Source organism: Nyctereutes procyonoides, unplaced genomic scaffold (genome assembly GCF_905146905.1).
Source record: "Nyctereutes procyonoides isolate TBG_1078 unplaced genomic scaffold, NYPRO_anot_genome, whole genome shotgun sequence".
In the NCBI taxonomy this organism is placed as follows: domain Eukaryota; kingdom Metazoa; phylum Chordata; class Mammalia; order Carnivora; family Canidae; genus Nyctereutes; species Nyctereutes procyonoides.
In genome coordinates this window covers 19,907,246-19,934,306 of record NW_026575142.1, presented here as the reverse complement: position 1 = coordinate 19,934,306, position 27,061 = coordinate 19,907,246, and the positions used below count along the sequence as shown (strand labels likewise).

The 27,061-nt window shown below is 34.7% G+C and overlaps 1 protein-coding gene across 3 annotated transcripts in view; it reads right to left on the bottom strand.

Annotated features, from left to right (window-relative positions):
* Nucleotides 1-551: 551 nt before the first annotated feature.
* Nucleotides 552-27,061, bottom strand: part of SCN9A (sodium voltage-gated channel alpha subunit 9) — a 90,137-nt gene continuing 63,627 nt past the window's right edge. For 2 of the 3 annotated variants that reach the window (XM_055308073.1, XM_055308074.1), the window contains exons 18-26: nt 26,293-26,447; nt 22,241-22,414; nt 19,264-19,386; nt 14,937-15,218; nt 14,253-14,306; nt 13,166-13,303; nt 7,007-7,111; nt 4,938-5,208; nt 552-1,741 (exon numbers count right to left, since the gene is read on the bottom strand). In XM_055308073.1, coding sequence (XP_055164048.1) covers nt 552-1,741; nt 4,938-5,208; nt 7,007-7,111; nt 13,166-13,303; nt 14,253-14,306; nt 14,937-15,218; nt 19,264-19,386; nt 22,241-22,414; nt 26,293-26,447 — 2,492 coding nt within the window. Of the gene's footprint in view, nt 1,742-4,937; nt 5,209-7,006; nt 7,112-13,165; nt 13,304-14,248; nt 14,307-14,936; nt 15,219-19,263; nt 19,387-22,240; nt 22,415-26,292; nt 26,448-27,061 lie in introns of all 3 variants that reach the window. The other variant, XM_055308075.1, reaches the window with a different exon arrangement.

Genomic DNA, 27,061 nt, shown 5'->3' with positions numbered 1-27,061 from the left:
TAAAAATTGGTTCCAATGCAGTAGAGAATAAATGTAAGCACCTCAAAATATAGAACGACTTCTGTACACGGAGAAGAGTCTTGCTCCCTAATAACAAGAAGTGTTAACTAAACCTTCATTACTAATGACCGTTCCTTCTATCAGGGCATTTCATTGCAAAGCTAACGTAAAATACTTTTATAGATATCCAAACGATAGACGTGTGTGTGTATTTGCACAGGAAACATGAATGTTTACAGTCACGTGAAGAGATGACGAAGTGGATATGAGCATTTTCCACATGGTCTTCTGATGTATTAAAAGCAAATAAAATCAAATCAGCTTTGTTTGCTGTAATCAAGCATCCCTACAGAGTACTCGTACTATTCTTACAGAATCATTTACTAATGCAAACATAGCCATCTGCCAACGCTGCCCATCTATTTTCGGGAATGAGACCTAGTCATCGCACTGACTTTAAGAATATTTCAAAAAAAAGTTTTGGCATAGAGTCTTATTAACACAAATGTATCACCTTCAGAGGCTGTAAACAATATATCAAAAACGAAGCTCTATTTTTTGCTTTCCTTGCCATCTTTCCCTTTGTCTTCCTTTTCTGTTTTGTCTTTTTCATATTTCTCTTTGTCTGGCTTTGTTACACTGTCATATGAAGGTGGAGACACAGTGGATGGGGTTGCATCAGTTTTTTCTGGACTTGAGTTCTCAATGTTATCAAAAACCATATCCTCTTTATTGGGTAAATCATCATCTCGGTCTCCATCTTTTATGTATATACTCGATATATTTTTGACATTTTGCCGTAAGCGGTAACGTCTGTAAGCACGCTGAATGACAGTAGCAGACACATCCTCTTGTTTTCGTTTTAGTGTAGTTGTTATTGGTTCATAGGACACTTTAGAAGGATTTGCTGACATGAACCTTTCTTCCATCTGTGAACGCAGAGAGTCCATTTCTCCGCTTTCACCCAAAACACGCTTTGTAAAAGCAAATAAGATGTCAAGACAATGGATCCGGTCCCCACTGACCATGGGCAGGTCCATGGCAATGAGCTGGACTTTGTTTGGTTTTGCTATGAGAAGAGGAGGATCCAGGGCAGCTGCAAAATCAGAGAGTTTGCTATATTCTATAAACTGGGTGGCATCAGGATCAAACTTCTCCCAAACCTCATAGAACATCTCAAAGTCATCCTCGCTCAGGGGCTCGGTACTTTCCTCAGTAGCAACACTGAAGTTCTCCAGGATGACAGCGATGTACATGTTCACCACAACCAGAAAGGAGATGATGATGTAACTGACAAAATAGAATATCCCGACAGAGGGGTTCCCACAGTCCCCTTCGACTGAACTTCCAGGGTGAACTTTTTTGGGATCACAGTCAGGTGGTGCACTGTTGAGAATAGGTGCTAGCAATCCGTCCCAGCCAGCAGAGGTGGTAATTTGGAACAAGCAGATCATGCTGTTGCCAAAGGTCTCAAAGTTGAACATGTCGTTAATTCCAGCTTCCTTTTTAACATAGGCAAAGTTGGACATTCCAAAGATGGCGTAGATGAACATGACCAGGAAGAGCAGGAGGCCGATGTTAAACAAGGCAGGGAGGGACATCATCAGAGCAAAGAGCAGTGTGCGGATCCCCTTCGCCCCTTTGATCAGACGCAAGATTCGACCGATCCTGGCGAGCCGGATCACTCGGAACAGGGTGGGGGACACAAAGTATTTTTCTATCAGCTCAGCGAGAAACATGCCTGGTGAGGAAGAAGGGGATGGAAATTTAACAATTAAAATTAAAAATTAAAAATCATGACTTTTAAGTAATTTTATCTGGCATCTTATCTCTTATGATTTCAGGACTATCATTTTATATTGAAATCAATTTCATACTAAACGATTGAGCAATACCAAAGGAAAATGATTGAAATTACTATTGTGACATTTTCTCTCCCTTTACTAAATTTGTGGACATTGTTTTTTTTTTGCTCCATAATAATTTTTGATTATAGTGGTGATACCTACTCATGTAGAAAATCTAAGCAATACAGTAAAATGCATAAAAGGAAATTATAAATCACCTGAAATATCACCAATTACAAAAGTAATTACTATTTTCTTGAGTATCGCTTTAGATATTTTTCTATGCAAGTACACACACACACATTGTCAATGAATGTAATTATGCTACATTGGCACTTTTAATAATGAGTCACTTCATCATGTCATGGAAATATTTCCATTCAAATGGCAACAAAGCAATTTCTTCTAGTTTCATAATGTTCTAGTCAAATAACTAAATATTTAAGAATTTTATGTTGTTTTCAATATTTTTGGCTGGGATGAATATACAAGTAGGTTTTTTCTAGTTACATGAACATGATTTGATAATATATCAATGAAAGATCAACAGTATATTTAAATTTTTCTTATATATTGTCAAACCTATCTCCAGAAAGTCTGTACAACTCTCCATAGTGATGTATGAAAGTGCTCATCCTCTACATGCTCAACCAGTATTGTCGTTTATCATTTTTACCAGAAAATCTTTTGATGTTTCAAAGCATCTCATTATAACTTATTTACATTTATTTTGGGGGAAAAAATCCACATTTTTTTTCTTGTTAGTTGGACATTTTTTTGTGTGCTGCTTGGTAATTTTTTACTTTTTCTTTCTGGCCATGGTAAGTACTTTGCCCATTTTTCTATTGAGATTTACTATTTTCTTATTGATTTATGAGGGCTATTTTTCTATTGAAAATGCCAATCCATTGCTGGTCATGTTACATACAATTTTTCCCTGTGTTTCATCTTTCAACCTTTTTGATTTGGGGAGAAGGTGGTGGCTTTTTCTCCATAGAATATTTTTATTTTATATAGTTTATTAGTTTTTCTTCATAGACTCAAATTTGTGTCATAAATAGGTTCGTTGTTATAAATCTACTTCTTCTTGAATTTATTTTTTTACACTTTATTTTTTTTTTAATTTTTTTTTAAATTTTTATTTATTTATGATAGTCACATAGAATGAGAGAGAGAGGCAGAGACACAGGCAGAGGGAGAAACAGGCTCCATGCACCGGGAGCCCGACGTGGGATTCGACCCCAGGTCTCCAGGACCGCGCCCTGGGCCAAAGGCAGGCGCCAAACCGCTGTACCACCCAGAGATCCCTATTTTTTACACTTTAATTTTTGATTCATGTGATCTGTTTACTGAGAAAATTACTTTTATTTTTCTTCCAGATAAATTTTAGAATCATTCAGACTTGTATTGCCAATTTATTATTTCCACCAGGCAAAAAGACTTATTGATATTCTTGTTGGGATAAATAATACTGTATTTATAAATGGATTTATTTGAAAAAGGGTCACATTTATGGTGATAGCCTTCTTATCCAAGTATAAGAAGTCTTTCAATTATTTAAGACTTCTTTTGTATCTGTTAGCTTTCCTCATAAAAGTCTTATACATTTCTTATTAAAGTTGTTACCAGATATTTTACTTTATTTTTATTGCAAATGTAAATGAGATTTTTCTTTAGGTCTACTTTCTAAATTTTTTGTCCACATATAAAAAAAAATTGTGACTATCAATACATGTGATTTAAAGTTTGGACCTTCCGAACTCTAATTGAATTCATTTTTTTTTGGTTGATTCTCTTTCATTTGTAAAAAATGCCATAATATGATCTGAAGATGAAGATCATTTGCTCATGTATCCCTCTGTTTTCTAATCTAACTGCATCAGCCAACATTGTTAAAAATAGAGGTGATAGAGGAATGCTCTTTTTTCCTCCTAATTTAATAGGAATGCTTCTACTATTTTGCTTGTTATCACAGATTCATATTTAATTTGTTTTCTGATATCTTAATACTTTCTTAGTACTCTTTTTTCAAAAGTTGATTTTGAATGCCTCTTCTAAATTATATGGTACTTAATATTGAAGTTTTAGGTTATATGACCTTTAACTTCTCTAGGCCCACCTGTTTCATCATCCGTAAGTTGAATTTGTATTAAACAATTGCCACAATCTCTAAAATTTGTAATTCTACAAATAAATGCAACTGTAAAATACTGGGGAAGGAATGTGCAGATACTGAGAAAACAAGAAGACAGAGAAACAGCTATGGTAATGAAAGGAGAAGAAGCATAGAATCATACAATGATTCACGGTCAAGATGGGTTGGTTGAGAAATGATTCTATTTGATAGACCTGCCAAGTATGAAGCCATAAATTAAAATGGCATTTCTTGAGATCTTACCTTCACTTTGAATTCAGAAAGAATTTTCACAAAAGGTCAGGGATATTCTGGCTATTAATGATCATTAATCAAGGGACATTTCTCATGATGTGCTAGAACTAGAGGTGATTTCAGATTCTGCACTGGTCTTTCTACCTACATATGGGATTTTCTACCTACATACCTACATATAGGTCTATCTATCTACATACCTACATACAGACACAGTTGCTACTTCTGTGAAGAGTAATCTTGGAGATCAAATATCCAGGAGTATTACATGCTTCTAACAAATAGAAAAGTTGTAGCATGAACCCAGGAATTCTGACATAGAGGTCTGTCTTATTTAGTATTGTTTTTAAGATTCTTTCGTTCAGGGGGATCCCTGGGTGGCTCAGCGGTTTAGTGCCTGCCTTTGGCCCAGGGCGTGATCCTGGAGTCCTGGGATCGAGTCCCACGTCGGGCTCCCGGCATGGAGCCTGCTTCTCCCTCCTCCTGTGTCTCTGCCTCTCTCTCTCTCTCTCTCTCTCTCTCTCTCTCTCTATGTCTATCATAAATAAATAAACCTTTTAAAAAATAAAGCTTAAAAATAAAGCTTAAAAAAAGATTCATTTATTCATTTTACTAATGTACTCAAAAGTAAATTTACATTCAAGAATTTAGAAGCTTCTCTGAGCATATGTGAAGTTTAGTTTGATTCAAAATGGTCTTACCTACAATGGAGAGAATCACAACCACAAAGTCAAAAATGTTCCATCCTACAGTGAAGTAGTAGTGTCTGAGGGAGATCAATTTCAGCACACATTCTCCAGTGAAAAGGATAATAAAAACCACATTTATCCAATATAAAACATCAGTCATGTATTTACTTTGTCCCTCCTTTTCTACCATCATGGTTACCATGTTGAGGCAGATAAGTACCATGATGGTTATATCAAAAGCTTGGTTTGTTACTAGGTCAAATATACATCCTTGGAATTTGTTCTGTAAAGAAATGAGAATTATATAGAATGAGAGTACATTTTGCAAGTATCCATTAGTCATTACATTAATAAAAAATATTTTAAAAAGGTATTACTTCAAAACTTGCATAAATTATCCTTGGTCATAGGTTCTCAATTTCTAGAATATTATTGAATTAAATCTAACTCAGAGCAAATGAAAACTTTTGCTGTTGTTGTTGACTTTCAGTATATACCAGACTAGCCAGATTTTAGTTGGCTGTGTATACTAACATTTGCTTTTAAACTCATCTAGCCTAGTATGTTATATATCAATAGCCATAGTCACAGGTAATTTTTTACTAAGAAAACCTCAACTCTACTACCTGGAATATTTCAAGTTAATAAAATAACATGTCTCTAAATTTCTACTTTGTCATATTATTTTAACTAATGTGTTACATTGTCTTGCACTGATATGACTGCTTTGGTATCAGAGACCTATATTTTCCTATCTCTTTCATGTACAGAATATGAATTTCCATATCACCCTTCTTAATCTCACTGCTAGTATTATGCTTTCCAGGAAACACAGGCTTTTTCAAAATCTTTTTAATAGTTGCACAGAAAAGTTTTAAGGAGTTTTACCAAGATCAAGTAGGGCAAACAAAAAATTAAATACCAAGCCTTCAATTCCATAGATTGTGATTTAGTAGGTCTGGCTGAGATCTGGCAATGTGTCCATTTAAAAAGTGCTGAGTGGGCAGCCCGGGTGGCTCAGCGGTTTAGCGCCGCCTTTGGCTCAGGGCCCGATCCTAGAGACCTGGGATCGAGTCCCACGTTGGGCTCCCTGCGTGGAGCCTGCTTCTCCCTCTGCCTATGTCTCTGCCTCTCTCTCTCCCTGTGTCTCTCATGAATAAATAAGTAAAATCTTAAAAAAAAAAAGAAAAAAAAAGTGCTGAGTGATCCTCATGTAACCAGCTGAGTACTAATTGGCTTTGTCTTCACTGATAATTCTTTGGCAAGGTGTGTTATGTTGAATATAAATTGAAATGCATATAATGCATTTAAACATTCTTCTCCTCCAGTTGTTAGAGGAATATAAACTATTCTTTGACTGCTAAGACTCACTATTTCCATCTGAGTCCATTCTGGTCTTTGACCTCACATTAGGAAAAAGTTTAGATTTATGATCAGTCCAACTGCTTCTCTTGCTTTTTGTCACAATTTCAAAAATATTCATGTTAGTTTCCTCCTTCTGATAGCAATAACTACATCATAAAATAGTCATTTAGATAAATAAATTTCAATTAAAAGTAAATTTTATTTGTATCCTCTACAGGCCATTGTACTTATAGTAAGCTGTGTAGTTAATATAAAAGTAAAACCATATATAATTACTTTTTATTTTTATAGAAAAAAAAGTTTAAGAACTAGATGAATTAAAAATAATTTGAACATTTATACATTAAAGATATATATGTATACATATACCATTAACCCTTTAACAACACAGGTTTGAACTGCATGGGTCCACTAATATGTGGACATTTTCTTTAGATAAATACAATATAGTACTATAAATGTATTTCTTTTTTATGATTCCTTAATAACATTTTCTTTTCTCTAGCTTACCTTATGTAAGAATATGCTATATAATACATACAACATAAAACTATGTGTTTATCAACTTCAGTTTATTGGTAAGATTTCTGGTCAATAGTATTTTATTAGTAGTTAAGATTTTGCAGATTTTCAACTGTGTGGAGGGTTGGTACCCCTAACCCCTGTGTTGTTTAAGGATTAACTGGTTTTGTTTTGTTGTTTTTTGTTTGTTTTACCCCTGGCCGAGGTATTGGCTTTTGTGGTTTCTTAGATCCAAGCTTTTTCATTGCATTATAATATTTCTTCTGTTCTTCTGTCATAAAGATATCTTGACCTCCAAGGTAAAGAAATAAAAAATAAACCTAGTTAAAACCAGAATATAAAAAATAGTGAAAAGTATTAAAGGGGAAAGGAGAGAAAATGAGTGGGAAATATCAGAGAGGGAGACAGAACATGAGAGACTCCTACTCTGAGAAACGAACAAGGGGTAGTGGAAAGGGAGGTGGGGGGGGTTGGGGTGACTGGGTGATGGGTACCGAGGGGGGCACTTGACAGGATGAGCACTGGGTGTTATGCTATATGTTGGCAAATCAAACTCCAATAAAGAGAAAAAAAAAAAACCAGAATCACTGTCTAGATCTTTTTTCAGATGACTAAGGTTAAAAATGTTTTATATAGAAATAAGATGCATTTTATTATGTGCTGCATATCTATAAAATAAATGTCTTAAATAATTACTTAGATATAGGCCTGTCACTTTCCATAAATAATGTAATATGTATATATAATATGTATATATATAATATATAGTAATATATATAAAATACATATATATTTTATATATACATATTACATGATAACTATTGGCTCATTTTTCTTTTGGTGAGGTAACCTGTGTTATTTTAAACTATGTGCTAAGACTTCATTTTATCTGCTACTTGTCTCATCAGGCATTTTATGGCTAGATAACAAATATATTAGGAAGGCTTATAAGAAATAAGAATAGTGAAGATTTTTTTTATGATTTGGCTAATATTTGGGACTCTAATGAAAAACAGGGGCATAAACAATAGCAAAAATAGTTTTACATTCATTTGTATTCATTTACTAATGCCATATTCCTTTAGCACAGAAAAGGAATAAACAGTAGTCCCCTCTTATCCATAGTATCTCTTTCCATGGTTTCTGTTACTCATGGTCAACTGTGGTCTGGAAGGGGTAATGCTCCTTCTGGTATGCTGTCAGAAGGTCAAGAGTAGCCTAAGTGACACCACAAGGCCTACATTATTCACCTCACTTCATCTCATCATGTAGGCATTTTATCATCTCACATCATCACAAGAAGGGTGAGTACAGTACAGTAACACATTTTGAGAGAGACTATATTCATGTAATTTGTATTACAGTATACTATTCTATTTTATTACTAGTTACTGTTGTTAATCTCTTACTGTTCCTAATTTATAAATTAAACTTTACTGTAGGGGTGTATGCAGGAGCAAAAACTTGTGTTTTTTTTTTTTTTTTTAAAGTTTGGTACTATCTGTGGTTTCAGGCATCCACTGGGGCTTTTGGAACATCTCCTGTAGATAAGGGGTACTGTACAATGAACATGTAACACATATATCTGTGTGTGTGTATATTTCATGAAACTCTTAGCTACTTTTTTTATTCCAACAAGGAAATATCAACATAAATCTATGGGTGTCAACATTATACATAACAGCATTCTAGATATTGAGGAAATTACCAATGATCTAGGATCCTTGACCTGAAGGATTTCTTAATTGAGTAGTCAACCTTTAAGTCTCAATAGTAAAAATAATGAATATCTAAATGAAGTTTTTTGATCTTTTCAATACTGTAAGAGTCTAAATCTCATAAAGGGTGCCTAGAAGATTTATCTGTTCTTTTAGGATAAACTAATTTTCTTAAAATTATCTGTAATTTTTATATATTCACAGATTTTCTACATTGATCTGTAATGTTCACTTTTTAGTTGTAGGATAAATTAGTATCACCCACGTAATTAGGAATTTATTTTGCGGGAATTTATAGTTCTCAAATCCTTACCTAACTTGTAGGGTTCTGGAGTTAAGGATGATCTGGTATGGTTTCCCTTTAGTTTCCATGGATTAGGAATACTCAGCTTCCTATTACATTGCTTTTTAATTTTTTTATTTATAAAATACCTAATGGTAACCAGATTCCCTTTTCTTTCTCAACATGTCATAATTTACCTTTATTCTAGTTGATATACAGTATTTGGCATTTATCTTACATATTGAGGCTAGGCATCAGGGACAGCCTTCAGGCCAATGTTAAAAAAACTACTCATTGGCAAGGGCTGATTACCACAGCATGTCAAGAACCTACCAGAAGAAGCTAGGAAAACACAGGGAAGAGAACCATGAAATTAGAAGTAAACATCAAAGTAGTAAATTTTAACTTCTCTTAATGATACCTTGGTTGCCAAAGTAACAAAAAGTGGGGTGAAAGTAGGAGATTATAAGATGCTCCAATAGAGGAGTTTCTATTGTTTGGTTTGGTTTTACTGTAGCTTTGGAGACCTTGGGCAAAATGTATTCCTTTAAAAGCTAGATGGAAGACACTCTGTAAATCAGGGTGGTCTTTTTCAATGTTACACACTATGTCAAGGGTGTATTACATAGTACTTAAGACTTCTGGTTTGTTCAGATCCTATCTCTGTTGTCTTTGGGCAAGTTTCTTAATCTCTTTAAGGATAAATCATGTCATCATTACTAGAGTAGCTACACTTCCAAGAGTTGGGAGGATTAAATGAGGTAATACATTCAAAACACTCAGCATAATGCTAGATACACATGCCCTCAATAATTGTTAATTGCTGTTACTGTCATTGTTATTAACCTTCTTGATAAGATTATAGTTACTGAAAGGGGCTGCTTTACTTAGAATGTACCCAGGTCAATACTAGGTCTTTGTGTAAATATACTATATAGTTTTCCCTTTTATAACTTGAACCTTATTATAATTTGTGTTCTAATTTTCCAAAATATGTTTTCTGATTAATTAAACCCTAAATAACATGAACTTATTAAATGAAAACATTACTTGTAAAAGTGATGGGTATTTGGAAAAAAACTAGTAAAGTGGGATTGGTTAGTAGAAGAGGTATGGGTAGTTGATAGAGCCTTGAGCTGAGTTCAGTACCCAAGTACTGAAGTTAAAAAACCTTAAGAGGCAGAATACACTATGAAAAGAATATGGAATTTGAAGTCAAACAGACCTTTGGACCCTGGCTGCCCATGGCCCTGTTACTTGATTTGAAATAAGCTATTTATCCTTACTAGGCCAGTGTATACACTTTTGTATAAAGATGCCACTTTAAGTAGCCTGTGCTATGGATTAGATGAATTCATATATATAAAGTATCTAACATAAGGGCTCTTACACAGTAGGTTAACTGAAGTGTTGGTCCTGTCTCTTAGTAGGGTAGAAAGAAACCTGCAGCCATTCAGAAAAGGCCAGTAAATCAAAGGTTCACTTAAATTGGAAATGAAATACTGGAAGGAAGGTAGGGGATGGTGGTAGTTGTCAGTACTTCTAAATTAGTAACTTTTGCCTGAGAGTAATGGTAATGGTGTCAACGCATCCTATGTTTCTCCATCCTATGTTTTAAATATCTAAATAATATTTAAAAGCAAAGAGGTTAAAGCAATTAGGGCTGTGGCTGTCCTGTCCACGGTCACATGGCTTTATCTAGATACATGTTCAATTTAGTCTATGCAGGGAATAGTGGGGAATCATATGTATATGCCTGTATATCATACATACACATATATAATGACTAAAGTTGAAAAATACAATTAAATCGAAAATTAGAGTATACTTTGTAAAATTATTTTCAAGATTAATTATCAATTTTTAAAGATTCTCTGTCTAAACATGAATTTTCTGATAATGTTAGCTAAGTGTAACTCTCAGATACTAAATGTAAGAATGAAAGATGGAATTTTAAAACAACTTTGAGAAAAAACCCTGTATTTGAAAATGTAAGTATAAATAGCATTTAACATTTACTAAATTTTCTTCCATTTGTGAATATCAATCATGTCCAATGATATTTCATTGTATGCACATCCATCTTTTCTGAGAGGCTAAGCCAATGTTTATTTTTTTTTATTTTTATTTTTTTAAGCCAGTGTTTAAAATCACTCTCTGAATTCTGCTCCTATAATTGAAACATATCTTTTCATGTGAGTGGTGCTATAGCCATGGTAACTCAGTCAACAATGACAGGAAAATTGAGACTTCTTAGATGCTTTATTATCTTGCAAATCACAGATAATACTGTAGACTCTACTCCCTACTGTCTTTTCATTGAACATATCCCATATTCTCTATTGCTGCAAATGACTAATTTGAAGACTTAAATGTGGTTGAGGTGGCAGGTAATGCAGGGTCTGACCTAGTCCTTGGTCTCTCCAATCATTCCATATATCATTACTGTATTCATTTTTTAAATCAGAACTGAGTTTTCATAGTCTCTGGAAGACAGCCCTCCTGTTGAATCTGTGATGAAGCTACTTCCTAGCTGTCAGAGCACATGCAAGTAACACAACCTCTCTGAGGGGAAGTGAGGTTACAATGTCTTTTAGATTTGTCGTAAAACCTAATTAAGATGACATGTGTGGAGTACTTTACACAGAATCAGACACATCATCAAATCTTTTTTTTCACATCATCAAATCTTAATGCAAATGTCCTGATTGTATGTGCTTCCTTGCTTAAAAAACTCAATGACACATCAGCTCCTACTGAAAAATATCTAATATGGCTTTTTAGTTCTGCTTTCAAGGAAGACCTTGTCTTTTACTATTTCTCTTCTTAAAACTCCATCATTACTAGAGGGGAAGTAGGTGGGAGGACTGTTAAAAAGGGCATAAGGATTAAGGCGGAACTTGTGATATGCAGTGGGTGTTGGATGGACATGTTGAATCACTATATTGTACCCCTCCTACTGATATTACACTATATGTTAATTAATTGTAATTTAAATAAAAACTTAAAACAAAATCCCAAAACTTCATCTCCAAATTCCTTTCAAACTGGATGGAAGGCTATTCCTCCGGGATTGTTGTCTCTTCTGTCAGCCCTATGCATGTGCTCACACATTTTTCTATCCTTCCCTATGGATTATTTATTTTTCTCTCAGTTGCTACATATCTTCTTGTTCATCTTCCAACGCCTATCAATTGTCACATAAATCATAAAACTTTCTATAGCTGTTTTTTCTATTCACATCTATTTTTTCCTCTGTCCACTTATTTTTGGTTGTCATTGTTTTTATTAATTTTTCTTATTACCCTTATCACTATTCCATATTATAGTATTTGGGGAGATAGCAATAGTAGAGGACTTAAAAATTAAATGAGGTATATGGGATCAACTACTGACTATTAAAATTATCACTTATTACATGCAGGATCTTGGGTAAATCACTGAACCTCTCTGTGGCTACCCACATTTATAAGACAAAGTCTATAATAATTGCCATTGTAGATGTAATTAAATTTAAGGTGAGGTCATACTAGAGTAGGGTGGACCCTTAATCCAATATGACCAGTGTTCTTATAAGGAAAAGGAAAGAGACAGTGGAGAACACCATGCAACCACAGAGGCAGAGACTGAAGATATGCTGTGGTGAGCCAAGTAACACTTGAACTACAAGAAGCTAGAAGATGCAAGGAAGGATTCTCCCCTAGAGACTCTAAAGAGAGCATGGCCCTGCCACTACTTTGATTTTGGACTTAAAGCCTCCATAACTGAGAAAGAAAAATGTCTGTTGTGTGAAGCCATCAGTTTGTGTACTTGGTTACAGGAGCTCTAAGAAATTAATTCAGTTGATGTGAAGGGTAACGAAACAGAAATCTCAGGAGAGTATCTCACTTGCACCATTTAACAAGTCTTAATTTCCATTACATGTATCCTTTCTTCTGCTATATATAGGTCCTTGAGCTCAGGAACCGTGTCCTGTGTTGTCCGTCAAGGGCCAGCCCAATACATAACCATACAGAATAGTGGCTCAGAGAATGAATGAAATGTGTTTTGAATAAATAGTGCATCATTTTTTCTTCATTAATAATTATTAGTCCTTTACAGGGAACATTGAAAAAACTGAATACTGTTATATTACTTAAAAATAGTCATGACTTAGGAGACAATTATTTTCTATGCAGAGATGAATGAGATTAGGCATATCTGTACTGTATTCTGGCCAATTATTTGAAAAATAAATGAAGTTCTAGTGAAGCTAATTACTAACTGATATAAGATTAAATTTCACATTATGTTTTTAGAAAAATAATTGTTCATATTTTTCAGTGCAGTAAAAAAAGACTTAAGATACTTATCTTCTTTTTCTGTTGGTTGAAATTATCTATGATGACACCAATGAATAAGTTCAAAGTGAAGAATGACCCAAAGATGATAAAGATGACAAAATAAATATACATGTAGAGATTGTATTCATATATGGGCTGCTTGTCTACCTATAAAATTAACAAAGATTAGCAGTATGTTGACAAGAACATTAATCATTTTCTTTTTCACATGGGACAACAAGTTAATCCAAACAGTGCTATCTCCTAGGTGAACTTGGCTTCTCAGAAGTCACAGCATGTTAAGGATCAGCATAAATATTCCTAAACATTTATTCAACATTAAGTAAATATTTATTACATGCTACTTTGTATATGAATATAATCTTCAAATGATTAAAAAAGGACTTAACCATATGTACTACTTGTTCTCAGACCGGAGGTAAATGACCTAATGTATGTTTTTTATTTCCAGAACAAAAAAAACTGTGATAGAAGTGATAACCATATTTATAGAAATTCTGTTGATTATTTTTCTTCATTTGATGACAGAAATGTCTTCAGTGGATTTAACCTTCTCAGCATGGAATTCATTTCACGTAAACCCTTCCACAGCATTTTAAATATAAAAACAATAGAAACTGAATTAAATTTTTAAAATCCATGAATAACATTTGTTACTCAATTTTTATCTCAATAAACATATTTATTGAGTGCTTATTATTGCCAGCTCTACTTACACTTTTTTTTTTTTTTGGATCTTCAGAACAATACCATGAGGTGGATATTGAATTTTTTTTTTCAATGAACAGGCTGAGAGAGGCAAAGTAATTTGTTCAAAGTCAGTTGCAGAGCTCATATGACAATCATATGAACTGTAGCAAGCTCTGTCTCCAAATGCTGCGGGCATAATTGCTAGTCTACTATTAGGTGGGAGTTCATTTTGTGTGTACATGCCAAAGTTTCCTTGGGGTTACTGTTTGAAAATGGCTGAACCAAACTTAAAATTGTAAGTTTAGTGTAATATTGATCAATAATTACACTGGGTGTTTATACTATATGTTACATGTTGGCAAATCGAACTTCAATAAAAAAATATATATAGGAAAAAAATACTTACATTAACAGAATCAACAGCTGCATACATAATATCCATCCATCCCTTAAATGTTGCCTATAAATATAACAATAAAATCTGGATGTGAAGCTGATATTCTAAAATAGTCATACATGAGTTTAGTTCATTTATTGTTACATATATTAAGTGACATCAAATCACTGAATTTTACTGTACTTCAAAATATCAATATAATTTAAAGACAGTCCCAGTCACATTCTAAATCTTAGTTCTAGTCAATTATTTCCAAGTTGTTATAATTCCTGCAAGTATTGTACATGAACCTTAATTTTTCCAGAGGCAGAGAGAATTTTATGAATAAGGTAGGAAACATTTTTCCTCCATTTCTTAAGGATCCTCTATGATAGTCGGAAGTTCTTCCCATTCCCATGTAGTGTAAAACTGGCAGTCCAAAAACTATTTTTGGATCAATATTCAGATGGTGCAATGGTGAGGAGCCAAATGACACCAGAAGTCAATTATGAATTAATGACTCTCAAATGCAACAGTACATGCTTCTTAACTCATATTTTATAGGCAAATAATCTAAGAAAGACCCAGTCTCCTTTTTAAAGTCATAAAGTACATTATCTTTAATTTTTTGGTAATAGATTATTTAAAGAATGCCTTCTATCCCTCATCTAGTATCTACTAAAATAATGAGCAATCATGACAAGGCTCACTTACAACTTGAAGCAGAGACAGGTAACCAAGTCCAACGTTATCAAAGTTCACCTTCAGATTCTTCCACCGTACATTCTGACTAACATTCATCAGTGCAGAACAGTCGGAATGATTTTGAACTAGATTTGTTGGAAAACGTGACCCATCTGTTGTATTAACACACTCATAGAACTTCCCAGCAAACAAATTTACTCCCATAATGCTAAATATTAGCCAGAATATAAGACACACCAGGAGAACATTCATGATGGATGGAATTGCACCTATAAGTGCATTCACAACCACCTAGAATTCAAAAGGAAGAAAAGGAAGATTAGGATTAGTAAAAATGTTAAATGGTCAACATTAATGAAGCACAATGCAGAATCAAATTAGAAAAGCCACCCTTACATGTTTAAGACATCAAGTCACCAACCAACATGTATTAATTGAATGTCTATGCTCAAGTAGTATGCCAAACGAGACAAAGTGAGATAGGAGCCCTATGAACAACAAGTTTATTAAAATAGATGATACACACACATTGAAACTATTAGCAGCAATGCAAAACAAAGTGATTAAAATGATACCACAGCTTAAATAAATAAAAAAATAAAAATAATAAACCAAAAACCTGATATATGTAAGGTGAAGTCGTAAATCTGCATACTCTAGGAAAAAAAAAAGAAATTCCTAAGTATAACAAATAAAATGTACATTTAAAGTTTCATAATCCTAGAATGACCAGTGCTAAAATTCTTTCAGATAGAGAAACTATTGTGTATGTAAGCAGTTGAGGTTAGGAGTCTTTTATTATATGAACCCTTTTATTTAATTGGTTTGGTTAGGTGTGTGATACATGAATTCAATTAAGACTCTGGGACTCTTTCTCCATCTGCTTAAAAAAGGCACCTTTTCAAATTTATTATTCTAAGTCTAAATACGCTTTATACATATAAATCCTTGGCTAAATATAGATAATGCTTGCCTTGGTTAAAATAAAAATAGTTTATCTTTAATATTTCCTTTATTTCTGCTTTTCAGCATTTCCACTGCTATTAAGCACCAGTGCCTCGTGCCACTCCAGTGTTCCTGTAGGAAGACTACTGTAGCATTTATCATTCTCCAGATTTTCCTAATTACTTCCTCTGTCAAAACCTGTCTTTTTATACTTCATCTCTAGCCTAAATTTGAATCCAAATGTTAAAGACTAATTTTTTAAGTAAGAGCACTGTGCACCCTCTTTTTTCCAAATGGTGAAACATTAAGATCTCTGACTTACTTTTAATATTGTTTAGAGCAGGAATTAGCAAACACTTTCTTAAGTATTTTTAGGCTTTGAGTGTTACGTGGTCTCTGTTGAAACTATTCAATTCTGTCACTATGGTAATAAATTATAAACAAATGGACATGGCTGAGAGGCAGTAAAACTTCCTTTAAGAAACAGGCAACCAGCCTGTGGGTATTAGTTCGTTGACCTCTGGGCTAGAACAATAGTTATCACCCAGAGGTCCATGAGCCTGTTGAGGTTCCATGTGGGCATGAAATTATATGAAAAACATATGGCTGTACTTTTTAAATGAAGAGATTATCCATATTTTTATGAGATTCTTATAGTGTACATGACACTAAAAGGATTAGGAAAAACAAGAGTAGACAGTAAAGTTCAAAGTGGCTAACTCTTGCGCAGGCCTATCCTTTCATTCTCACTTCCTGCTGACCTCCCTCCCCAGTGTGCTTATCACCTAGGCACATTCATCTTCTAGTCATCGCTCAGACATACCTTGCACACTCAACCCTGTGCTTTCCCATCAGGTTGCATCCTGCCTGGGATGCCTGTGTGCTTGAGATTTGGGCCCACTCGTTCAGTTATGGCTCCAATGTCAACTCCTTGTGAGGCCTTTGACTTTTCCAAGTGGCCACTCCAACCACCATGTTTCTGTAGTACTGTGTGCTTACTATTTTATAGCTGATGTCATAGAATAACTCCTGTTCCCCTGTGTCTCCATGATTTTTGTCCCTACTCAGTGTTGGGGAACTGAGTCTCTTCACCATGTACTCTTTCTATAGCATAACAGCTGACACATAGCTGGTGTTTAAAATGTTTGCTGAGGGGATCCCTTGGTGGCTCAGGGTTTAGCACCTGCCTTTGGCCCAGGGCATGATCCTGGAGTCCCGGGATCGAGTCCCACATCGGGCTCCCGGCATGGAGCCTGCTTCTCCCTCCTCCCGTGCTCTGCTTCTCTCTCTCCCTCTCTCTCTCTCTCTATGTCTATCATACATAAATAAAATAAATAAATAAATATTTAAAAAATGTTTGCTGAAAGAATATGAGCAATGGTGGGTCTCTGAGGGAGATAGGTACATATTGGTCTGATGGGAAGTACTTTGGGAAAGTCAATAAGCTTAAGAGCCTCAAGACTCAAAGGAAGCTAACTACAAAATGCCTCAAATAATTATTTCATTTATTCTTCAGAATCATCCTGCAGTGTTAAAGAACATATCCTTTTTTTGTATGGTTAATAAATGCCTAAGAGACATATCTGGTCCTTCAAAAATATTAAGACATTCTCCTGCATCCAGTTCAGCTCTATAATAGATAAAGAGGAAAGAGAGTAAAATAATGAGCTTGCTTAATCACTGAGGGAAGTAGTTTTGTAGGGGAAAGTATATTCTTCATTCATGAAAATGCAGTATACTGTCTGTTTGAGTCCAGAAATCAATCTTAAGCTCTAGAGAAATTGTAACATTCTACAAATGCTCAAAAACTGAAGTTAATGCCAATGGATTCCAATGCCATTGTAATTTTTCAATTCTCATGTGATAAAAAGAAGTGACTTATTCTTATGATTTTTTTTGTATAATCACAATCTCTCATATACCTGGAAGCCATTGTACACTGGATGCATTAAGCAGTAGACATGACAGTCATAGCAGAGATAACACCGAAGACCTGCTAGACTAAAAGACCTCTGATATTCAGATTTCTGAGCCCCATCCCAGAGTTTATGATCCAGTATGTCTGGAGCTGGGCCTGGGCATCTGCATTTCTAATAAGTTCTCAGATGATGTTGATGGCTGGTCTGTGGATCACATGTGGAGGAGCAGTGAGATAAGTGAAATAAGCTAATCTACATGTTGAGTTATTCAGGGACTACAGGTAGAGAGGCAGTCAGATAAATAAGTAAAAAACAATATAATAAGGGTTTTGTATGTCTGAACATAGAGGGAAGATGCCTACTTATGCTTGGTGGTGAAGAGACAAAGCAAATTTAAATTAAGGCTTAATGGCTTGGGTAGATAACTGTCTGCTATATTGATAAGTTAGGGTTGAGACAGGGCAGGGAGAAGCACTACAGCCAAGAGAACAGCAGAAGCAGGAAAAAACAAGTATAAAGCTGGTGAGAGGAAAATTTGAGAAGAGCAGCTATAAATGAGGGTATTGACTAATTAGAGAAAATAAGGGCATTGTCCTCCATGTATTTTATGAAGTTGCTGGTTTAATACAGTTCTTTTTTTTTTCTTTTCTTAGATTTTATTTATTTACTCATGAGAGACACAGAGAGAAAGGCAGAGACACAGGCAAAAGGAGAAGCAGGCTCCATGCAGGAAGCCTGATGTGGGACTCGATCCTGGGACTCCAGGATCATGCCTTGGGTCGAAGGCAGGTGCTTAACCACTGAGCCACCCGGACATCTGAGGGTGCCCTTTTAATACAGTTCTTAAAGCTAAGTTGCTACAGGTCATTATTTGTCTCACCTTGTTTGTCTCTACAAAATAATCTCTTTTTTGGCACCATGCAGCCTAGTACAAATTATGTAAATTCTCAGAGCTTTAGTTTTGTCAAATGTAATCTGGAGATAATTCTACTTTCATTGAAACATTTGTTTTAAGGATGAAATTTAAGGTGGTGGCTGATGTCACTTCACTGTTTTTTCTTACGAGTCCTACCCAGCATAGCTCTTGAAAGAATATTTTATGAGCACTGGATACAGGCAAGTCCCCGATAACTTGTATATGGGAGATGGTATCAGAATGAATAGTGTTCCATTCACTTAAATTTCCTAGCATAAAGAAGATTTTCATTTAAAAAAGGAAAAGTCATTTATTTGAATTACTGCCTAACAATATTACATGAAGGAGGCATTATTGTATTTTACTCTGTTAAACAATATGCACTAAATACTGTGTATATACATATGTACACACACATATATAAATAGCCCATCTACATGTAGATATGTAGACATATGTACATATAAACAGCCCATAATTTCTACAGATTTACTTTTTTCATATTTTATATTCCATTTAGAAAATAAAGATATTAGAAAGTTTAGCATTTTCTTACCCTCATTCCTTCAAACCTAGATAAAGCTCTTAGAGGTCTTAAAGCTCTCAGTGTCCGAAGGGATTTAATGGGGCCAAGGTCTGAGTAGCCAAGAGTGTTTGCAACTAAGGTAACCAAAGAAACCTACAAAAAAATAAAATTTTCATTAATCATTCCAATGAAATAATAAAGCATAAAGACGAAAAGTCAATTTCAAAGATCACTAAGTGCAGATAAGCAAGAATCATATTTTATATATCAAATTGTCGATTCATAGCCTAAAAATAGATAAGATGAATGCTCTTGTAAGGACATAGCTTTAAAGGAAGGCTAATAAAAATAAAAAAAGAATAGTAGAAGGAAAGTAGGTTATTTCTTCTGTCAATAAAAATCACACATGCTTTTCACACTCTTTGTGGTCAATGATTATGTTCTTGCTTATTAAATCTGAATTTACGCTTGATATATTTAATTAGATATGCTATATATTTAATGTGAGCAACTTATGTTATACATTTATGCTTTACATTTAATTAGAACAACAATCAAAATTTCAATTATATTAAAACCTAGGGCATAACATCATGAGTGTGGCATTAACTCAACCAAATCTTAGTCCTACTATAAACCTTATTCAAAAACATTTTGAAGATTCATGATTCTGAGATGGAGCGAATTCCCCACAAGATAGTTCTGCCTTGTAATTTCTCAGAACTGGCACCAAAGGATTTACCTAGTAATAGTGGGAGAAAAATCTCAATTGTATTGATGAGAACTTAAGAGTAGGTGATCTCACTGGCTTTACAATCAACATAGACATACAGAACTTCATCACATTAGACCTGCCACAATGACCATAACCAGTATCCAACAGAAAGTTGTGTTCTCATCATAAACTATCTTAGAGGAAGGAACATGGATAGAAATAAAATCAATACACATTTTGGTAAAAGAGCAATAAGCTCCTCAATGACCTTACATCTGGATCTGTAATGCATTCAGTCTCTGAGTAAGGTCCATTTAAAATATTCATTTGTTTTTACACTGTGTGTAGCAGGAAACAATGTCTAAGAACAAATGTCCGGAATGCAGTGCTTCATTATGAATTAAGTACTGATGAAAAGATTGAAATTTTCCATGGGATGGGAACACCTGGGAGTCAACCTCCTTATATTTAACTATTGACAGAGTAAAAAATTTATTATGTTACAAAAGCATTTACCTTACTCCTTATTTTTCTAGCTAGTAATGAGGTAACATATATAAAAGTAAATTGAAAAACAATTCATATGGAATTGCTAATATAAGGTATCAAAAATCAGAGTTCTTACAGAGAGGGTCCAAAAGAACATAGGAGGTATAATGTATAGCTATATCAGGAAAAAAAATTGTTTTTGCATATCACCAGTATAGAAAACAAAAATGTTATTGTCTGCAATGTTTTATATATTGATCTGTTAAAAAAGAGTTTACTGAGCTTCGGATGACAGTTGAGAAACTGAACTTTTGAGTAGATATGACGAGTTTTGGGTTAATTTTGCAGATGTGGCTATGTATAGTCATGCTTACTCGCAATTTTGATATCTATGAATGATGCTATCTTTATCTTTTCTGAAAATTTGATGCAAATTCTCAGTTAAATGTTGAAGCACTTGTTAAGACTATAAAAAAATTTCATACTGCCCTCTAATTCTAGACATCAGATGTAAAAAATATCTCTCAGAACTGTAACTGATTCTAAGTTGTTCCTTCCTTAGCCACAAAGACTAGAATTTGGAAAATCTGGGAGAATTAACAGAAGATGGAAGAACATAAATCATTCTAAGAAAAATTAGATTGGGAAACTGAGGTCATGAATTAATTTAGAAAGCCTTTTAAAATAATATAAAATATAATAAGGTCACTATTATATGTGATATTAAATTTATCAAGATATAAAATAAAATATACTAAATAATAAATCGATAAATTGGATGTTGCACCATTTCTATTTGCAGTGCCTTACTCTTGCAGCTGTTTTAGGATTTCTTTCCTATTTCAACAAGACTCCTTAAAAATATTTCCTTTGTTAAAAATAATGCATATACTGAAGCATTCTTATATATTTTCCATCATTCAAGTTTTGAATAGTTCTCTGAATTTATTACTTGAAATTGCCAGTGCCAATTTCTCTGCTTCACTGCCACTCTAGAGATGAAAGGTAAATTGGATGTTTCAGGGGGGATAGGATTGTGACTCATTCTGGTTTTCCGTCTCACTGAGACAGAGATCAATATTTTGAAATTCCATGTCTCCCAAACTCCTAAACCCAGAGTTATTTAGCTTTAGCACTATACTTTTACATAACTTTCAGCTAACATATGAGACTTGAATATTCCTTATCCTCTTTTATTTTCTAATTTTATATTGTAAAAAAAAATCAATGTTTTATTTTTTTAAGATTTTATTTATTTATTCATGAGAAACACAGAGAGAGAGAGGCAGAGACATAGGCAGAGAAAGAAGCAGGCTTCCCACGGGGAGCTTGATGTGGGACTCGATCCCAGGACCCCAGGATCATGACCTGAGCTGAAGGCAGATGCTCAATGACTGAGCCACCCAGGTGCCCCAATGTTTTATCTTCTTAATCTGGGCCTCTGCCCTTTTCATTCCCACCCTTCACCACCAAGGTTTTCACTTTGTTCTTCCCAACAGGAATGATATTCAAATCACACAGATATATACATGTATATAAAATCAAATTTTCTCTGATTGCAGAAAACATATGCATAAGTAACTTATAAATGTTAGAATGGTACAGAAAATAATCCATAGTCACTGCCAAATTTCCCTTTTAATACTCCTTACAGATATATTTCTATTGGCTACATTAATATTTCAAAAAAAACAGGAAGCTATAGTCTGAAAGTACAAAAAGCTAACCAAAATTAAAATAATGATAACAAACATTACTAAATGTTCTTCAGAACACTTATTTATAAGAATAAACCCAACTTACATCAACAATTAAGAAATCCAGCCAACACCAGGCATTGGTGAAATACGTTTTATAACCATAAGCTACCCATTTTAGAAGCATCTCCAGAATGAAAATATATGTGAATATCTTGTCAGCGTACTCCAGGATAATCTTAATGGTCTTTTTCTTTTCAATATATATATCTTCAAAAGCCTGTGAAAATAGTATTCAAATTTCAACTCACGTCCAACTTAAGGCTTATGATTCATAACAAAGACTGGAAATAAAATTCTGATGGAAGTTTTACACTGAAAGATACATACTATTATGGGCTAGCTGACTTTATTCTGGTTTACAGCTATTATGTAACACTTCATCCTAGACTTCTCACTAGTATGTGCCACTGGTCACCAGAGGTTAAGAGAAAGGGTGCAAAGAATAAAATGATTTATAATCTTCTAAAGGAATACTCATCTTTGATACTTACAGTGATTTCTACTTCCTCTAACTCCCCTTTACCTCTCTTCAAATTGGATGAATCTTAATAATTTAAAACATGATTCCCAGATTGGTCTGTCATATTTATCTTTCTCACCCTGCACTCTCCTTCACACCCACCAGTAGGATTTGGAGATCTCCTTCAGTTTTTACATGCTTGTGCATTCCCAGTGCCTCATACTGTGTCAAGAACACAGCAGAAGGCAAGGGAAGGTTTGCTGAAAGGACAAGTGCAGTAGCTCATCGGGCTGTAGAACACAGAGGATGGCTTCTTTCCTTGAATTCTGCACAGTATTTTATCATTCATTGAGAGCTTTACCTCTTCAAATCACCATTACATTCATTTGATGAATGTGGCACTTTCTGACACTCTTCTGGAAATTTCAGTAAGTAATAGATGATATTCTGTGGTCATAGCCACTAGTCCCTTGTGAAGTAATTAGAGCAGATTTAATGAACTGAGATCACCTCAGACACTGAAAATACTGCTGACCTAAACAGGTCTGAAGCAGTAGAATTTTCTCTTTCAAGGTGAAACAATATTCACTTTGTTGAAGAACATGAAAGCAAAAGGAGTTGTATCCTTAATGGTACATTACATTACCTACCCAAAGCCATTGGAATTCTTCTTATTCCAAGTTCTTCTATCTACTTTTAAAATGATCCTTCACACTTATTACATACTGTTGGTATCAATATTGAAGCACGCAGAGAAGTTGGGGCACAGAATGAGCAGACTTACTAAGATGGTAAAAGAAGGTCTAGCAGCTGACCAAGGTTTTGAATGTCAGTGCCACTGAAGTGCAAAGGAAAACTTCCAGCCCTCAGGATTTTCTGGCCTCCCTTCTGCAAATTGTGGAGGAGTCTGGCAGCTTCCCAGACAGACAGTATGGCAACGCTTTAGTATTAGAAATGCAAAGGTAACAAAGGGACTTGATCACAAAGAACAAAGAGTGCTATTCCTGGAACTGGGGTGGACCAGTAACTAGTAAGTCTTGAGGCTGAAAACCAGATACCCTGCCTGAGTACACCTTATTTTGACTGGTTCTAGAGCTGGAAACCAGATTCAGCCTGCAGGGCTCCTGGCTAACCTCCAGGACTAGTTTCGTGGATATGGGAGCAAGGAGGCAAGGGCAACATTAATGTGTAGTGTAGGTTTACTGTTACTCATTTCAGTAACCGCTCATTTGTTTCTACATGGCGTGTACTCTCCTTTCTGAGGAGCCAGAAATCAGTGAAAAGATAGGGTGGTTGTGACTAAAGACCTCAGTTAAGTTATAGGTTTGTCATTTACTAACTTTGGGACATTAAACAACTTTTAAAATTTAATTTAATTTTTATTTTATTTTATTTTATTTATTTTTTTAAATGACTTTTTAAACTCTCTGCCCAATTTCCTCATTGGTAAAATAAGCAAAACAATAATAACTTCACAGGACTGTTTATAAAGATTAAGCGAAAATAACCTATGCAAGGATCTTAAAAATAACTATGTACTAACTCAGCTGTTATTTTTTTGTTTATTTTATAGACAGGTACTTAAAAAATCTAGTTCAATTAGCAAACTCCTTGAGTAAAAAATAGCAGTTTCTTAAAATACCTTTCCCTTTTCTTCCTCATATGATTCATTCATTTGAATTTCAGGGTTGTGTGTTTTTTTTTTTTTTTGATGATGTTATTTATTTACTTTAGAGAGAGAAAGAACACAGGAGTGAGCAGGGGGAGGAGCCAAGGGAGAGGGAGACAGAATCTCAAGCAGGTCCCATGCTGAACGAGGAGCACAATGCAGGGCTCCATTTCATGACCCTGAAATCAGGACCTCAGCTGAAATCAAGAGTCAGATTCTTAACCAATTGCACTACCCAGGCTAACCAAAGTTTGGAGAGTGCCTCTTCCCAAAAATGTCATCTTCCTTTTTAGATATTTTGAACAAGGGATTACTCTAAACTTTTTTTTTTAACTCTCCTTTCTAAAAGTCTGTTACATGTATGGCTCAACACAGAATAAACTTTCTTAGTTATGATGGATATAAGATAATGTAGATATTGTTGAGATTCTTATTTGGATTCCACCAGATAAGAAGAAAAGCATTTTTCTTATTTATCTTCTCTTTCAAAAGAGGTCATCCACTGTAGGCCCTGAGCACCCCAACATATACTTGTTGGGTATGCCAAGGATGCAAGAACCTGACTGCTCTTTACTCAGGCTATTAGTGTTGCTTTAGCAACAAGCAACTATGAGGGACGAAACAGTGCCTCTGGGACAAAAAAGCAAGGTTGCTTACTGCTTGCTATAAAAAGACAGGGTTCCTTGGGGTACCTGGATGGCTCAGTCAGACTCTTGATTTCAGCGCATGTTATGATCTCAGGATTGTGAGATGGAGTCCCACACTGGGCTCCATGCCCAGCTTAAGATTCTCTCTCTCTCTCTTTCCCCCTCTCCTGCTCCCCTTCTCTTAAAAAGAAAGAAAGAAAAAAAAAGGACAGAGTTCTCTAAATTTAGTGCTCTTTAGCTGTGATGCTAATGCATTTATGTGTACCATTTATCCCCATGCCATGCCCCCATGAGACCTGGGGACTAAGGGGAGCAACCCAAACATGCTGAAGTTCATGTTGCTTCCAATGTCATGAGGAATAAAATCCTTTGTCTCTGACTTGGAAGTCTCATATTCCACTAGCATCTGTGAAATAGAAAGAGGTTAGCTTCTTTAAGTAAAGTAAAATCCAATCCCAGGTCCATGAAGACTATCTGTGAGGCAATTTACAAAGTTCTTGAGTATTCTTTTTTTAGTATAATGGAATTTCCAGTGGTATCTCTAGCTGGAACTGGGCTTCTAAGGGTTCATCTCTGTGTCAGTGGGAAAGAAAAGTGAATAAGAAAAGGCTCAGGGAACTTGTAACTCTCCCAGATGCCTGTCAACTTTCATAGAAAGTGCTTGGTATATGCACATAAGAAATGTGTCTCATTCTCACCCCCAAATTATGGTTTGTTTTGCAAGATGCTTCATAAGCTGACACTGCCTATCTTTGTCACAGTACCTGTGGCTACCACTCTCCTCCCTGACATTTCCTCCAATGTCATGTTCTACAACTCGACAACTTTTAATTTCCTGAACACATCATGATATTTAATGCTGCCTTATATACACTTGTTTCCCTCAGCCAGCCCACCATGTCTGGCTGGAAAATTTTATTCATCTTTCTAGATCTTGCAAAAAAAAAAATCAGCTACTTTCCTGCAGTGCAAGCAGACAATTGTTCATCTCTTGCTAAAGACCTTTATCAATTATATTCTTCACTTACTAACACATCCAAGTTCTATAATCACTTGTGCTTCTCTCTACAGTGGTCTCTGAACTCATTGAGAAAAGTACCTGGATCTTAACCACCTTTGCATTCAAGGCAGCAAGAATAATGCCTGGCCTAGAGTAGTGCTTAGTAAATATTTACTGAACTAAACTAAAAGTTTGTCCAGTACTAATCATAGGGATTCATTTTTAGGTAAAACAACTTTCATGGTATTTTTATCCTCCAACTCATTTATTAAAAATACTGAGGGACTCAAATGATTGCTTTAGGTGTCATATAACTTACCAGAGCACCACTACTGAGCAGGATCATGAGAACAATAAAGCTTTCAAACCAACTGTGTTCAACTATTCTGTAGCAGGTTTTCCTGATGTTCCACCAGATTTTTCCTTTCCCTGACTCTATGTCAACTTGGCAGCATGGGAACCTCCGCACACAACCTGAGAAGAGAGACATGCATATAAAATCTTGATATTCAGAATAAATAAAATGCTTATGCAAAGCTTTCCCTGTGACATCCCTCAACTGAATAATTTCTAACACTGCTGCTTTGAATAGATTCAACTTGAATACATTCAACTAAAAATAACTTGTCAATTATTTCTAACTTAAAATATATTCTGTACTTTCTTGATTTCTCATCAATCTCTTCCAAAGTGTTGAAAGCACTTTTTTTTCATTATTGCAGTCCAAACACTGTGTGGATACATGACAAACATGGAATGAATGAATATGAAACTCAAAGCTGAGAACAAAATGCTTTTCCGGAGCTTCTCTGCTAATTTTCCTTGATGTGGATTTCATCTACGATTTCCTGATCCTTCTACTCTATCAAAAAAAAAAAAGTTCCTCACAAAGCTTCATTCTAGATAATATGAAGAAAATTAGTAGGAGTTTCTAAAATTTTTAAAAAGTAGACTGATTAGAAGCAGATAAAACTGTTTCAAGTACTCTATATTAAAAACAACTCTACATTTGGAACTTTAGGTGTAAAATATGCTGCAAGATGAGTTGAGGATCGTTTTATTTAAAATCTTAGGCTTATTCATTAATT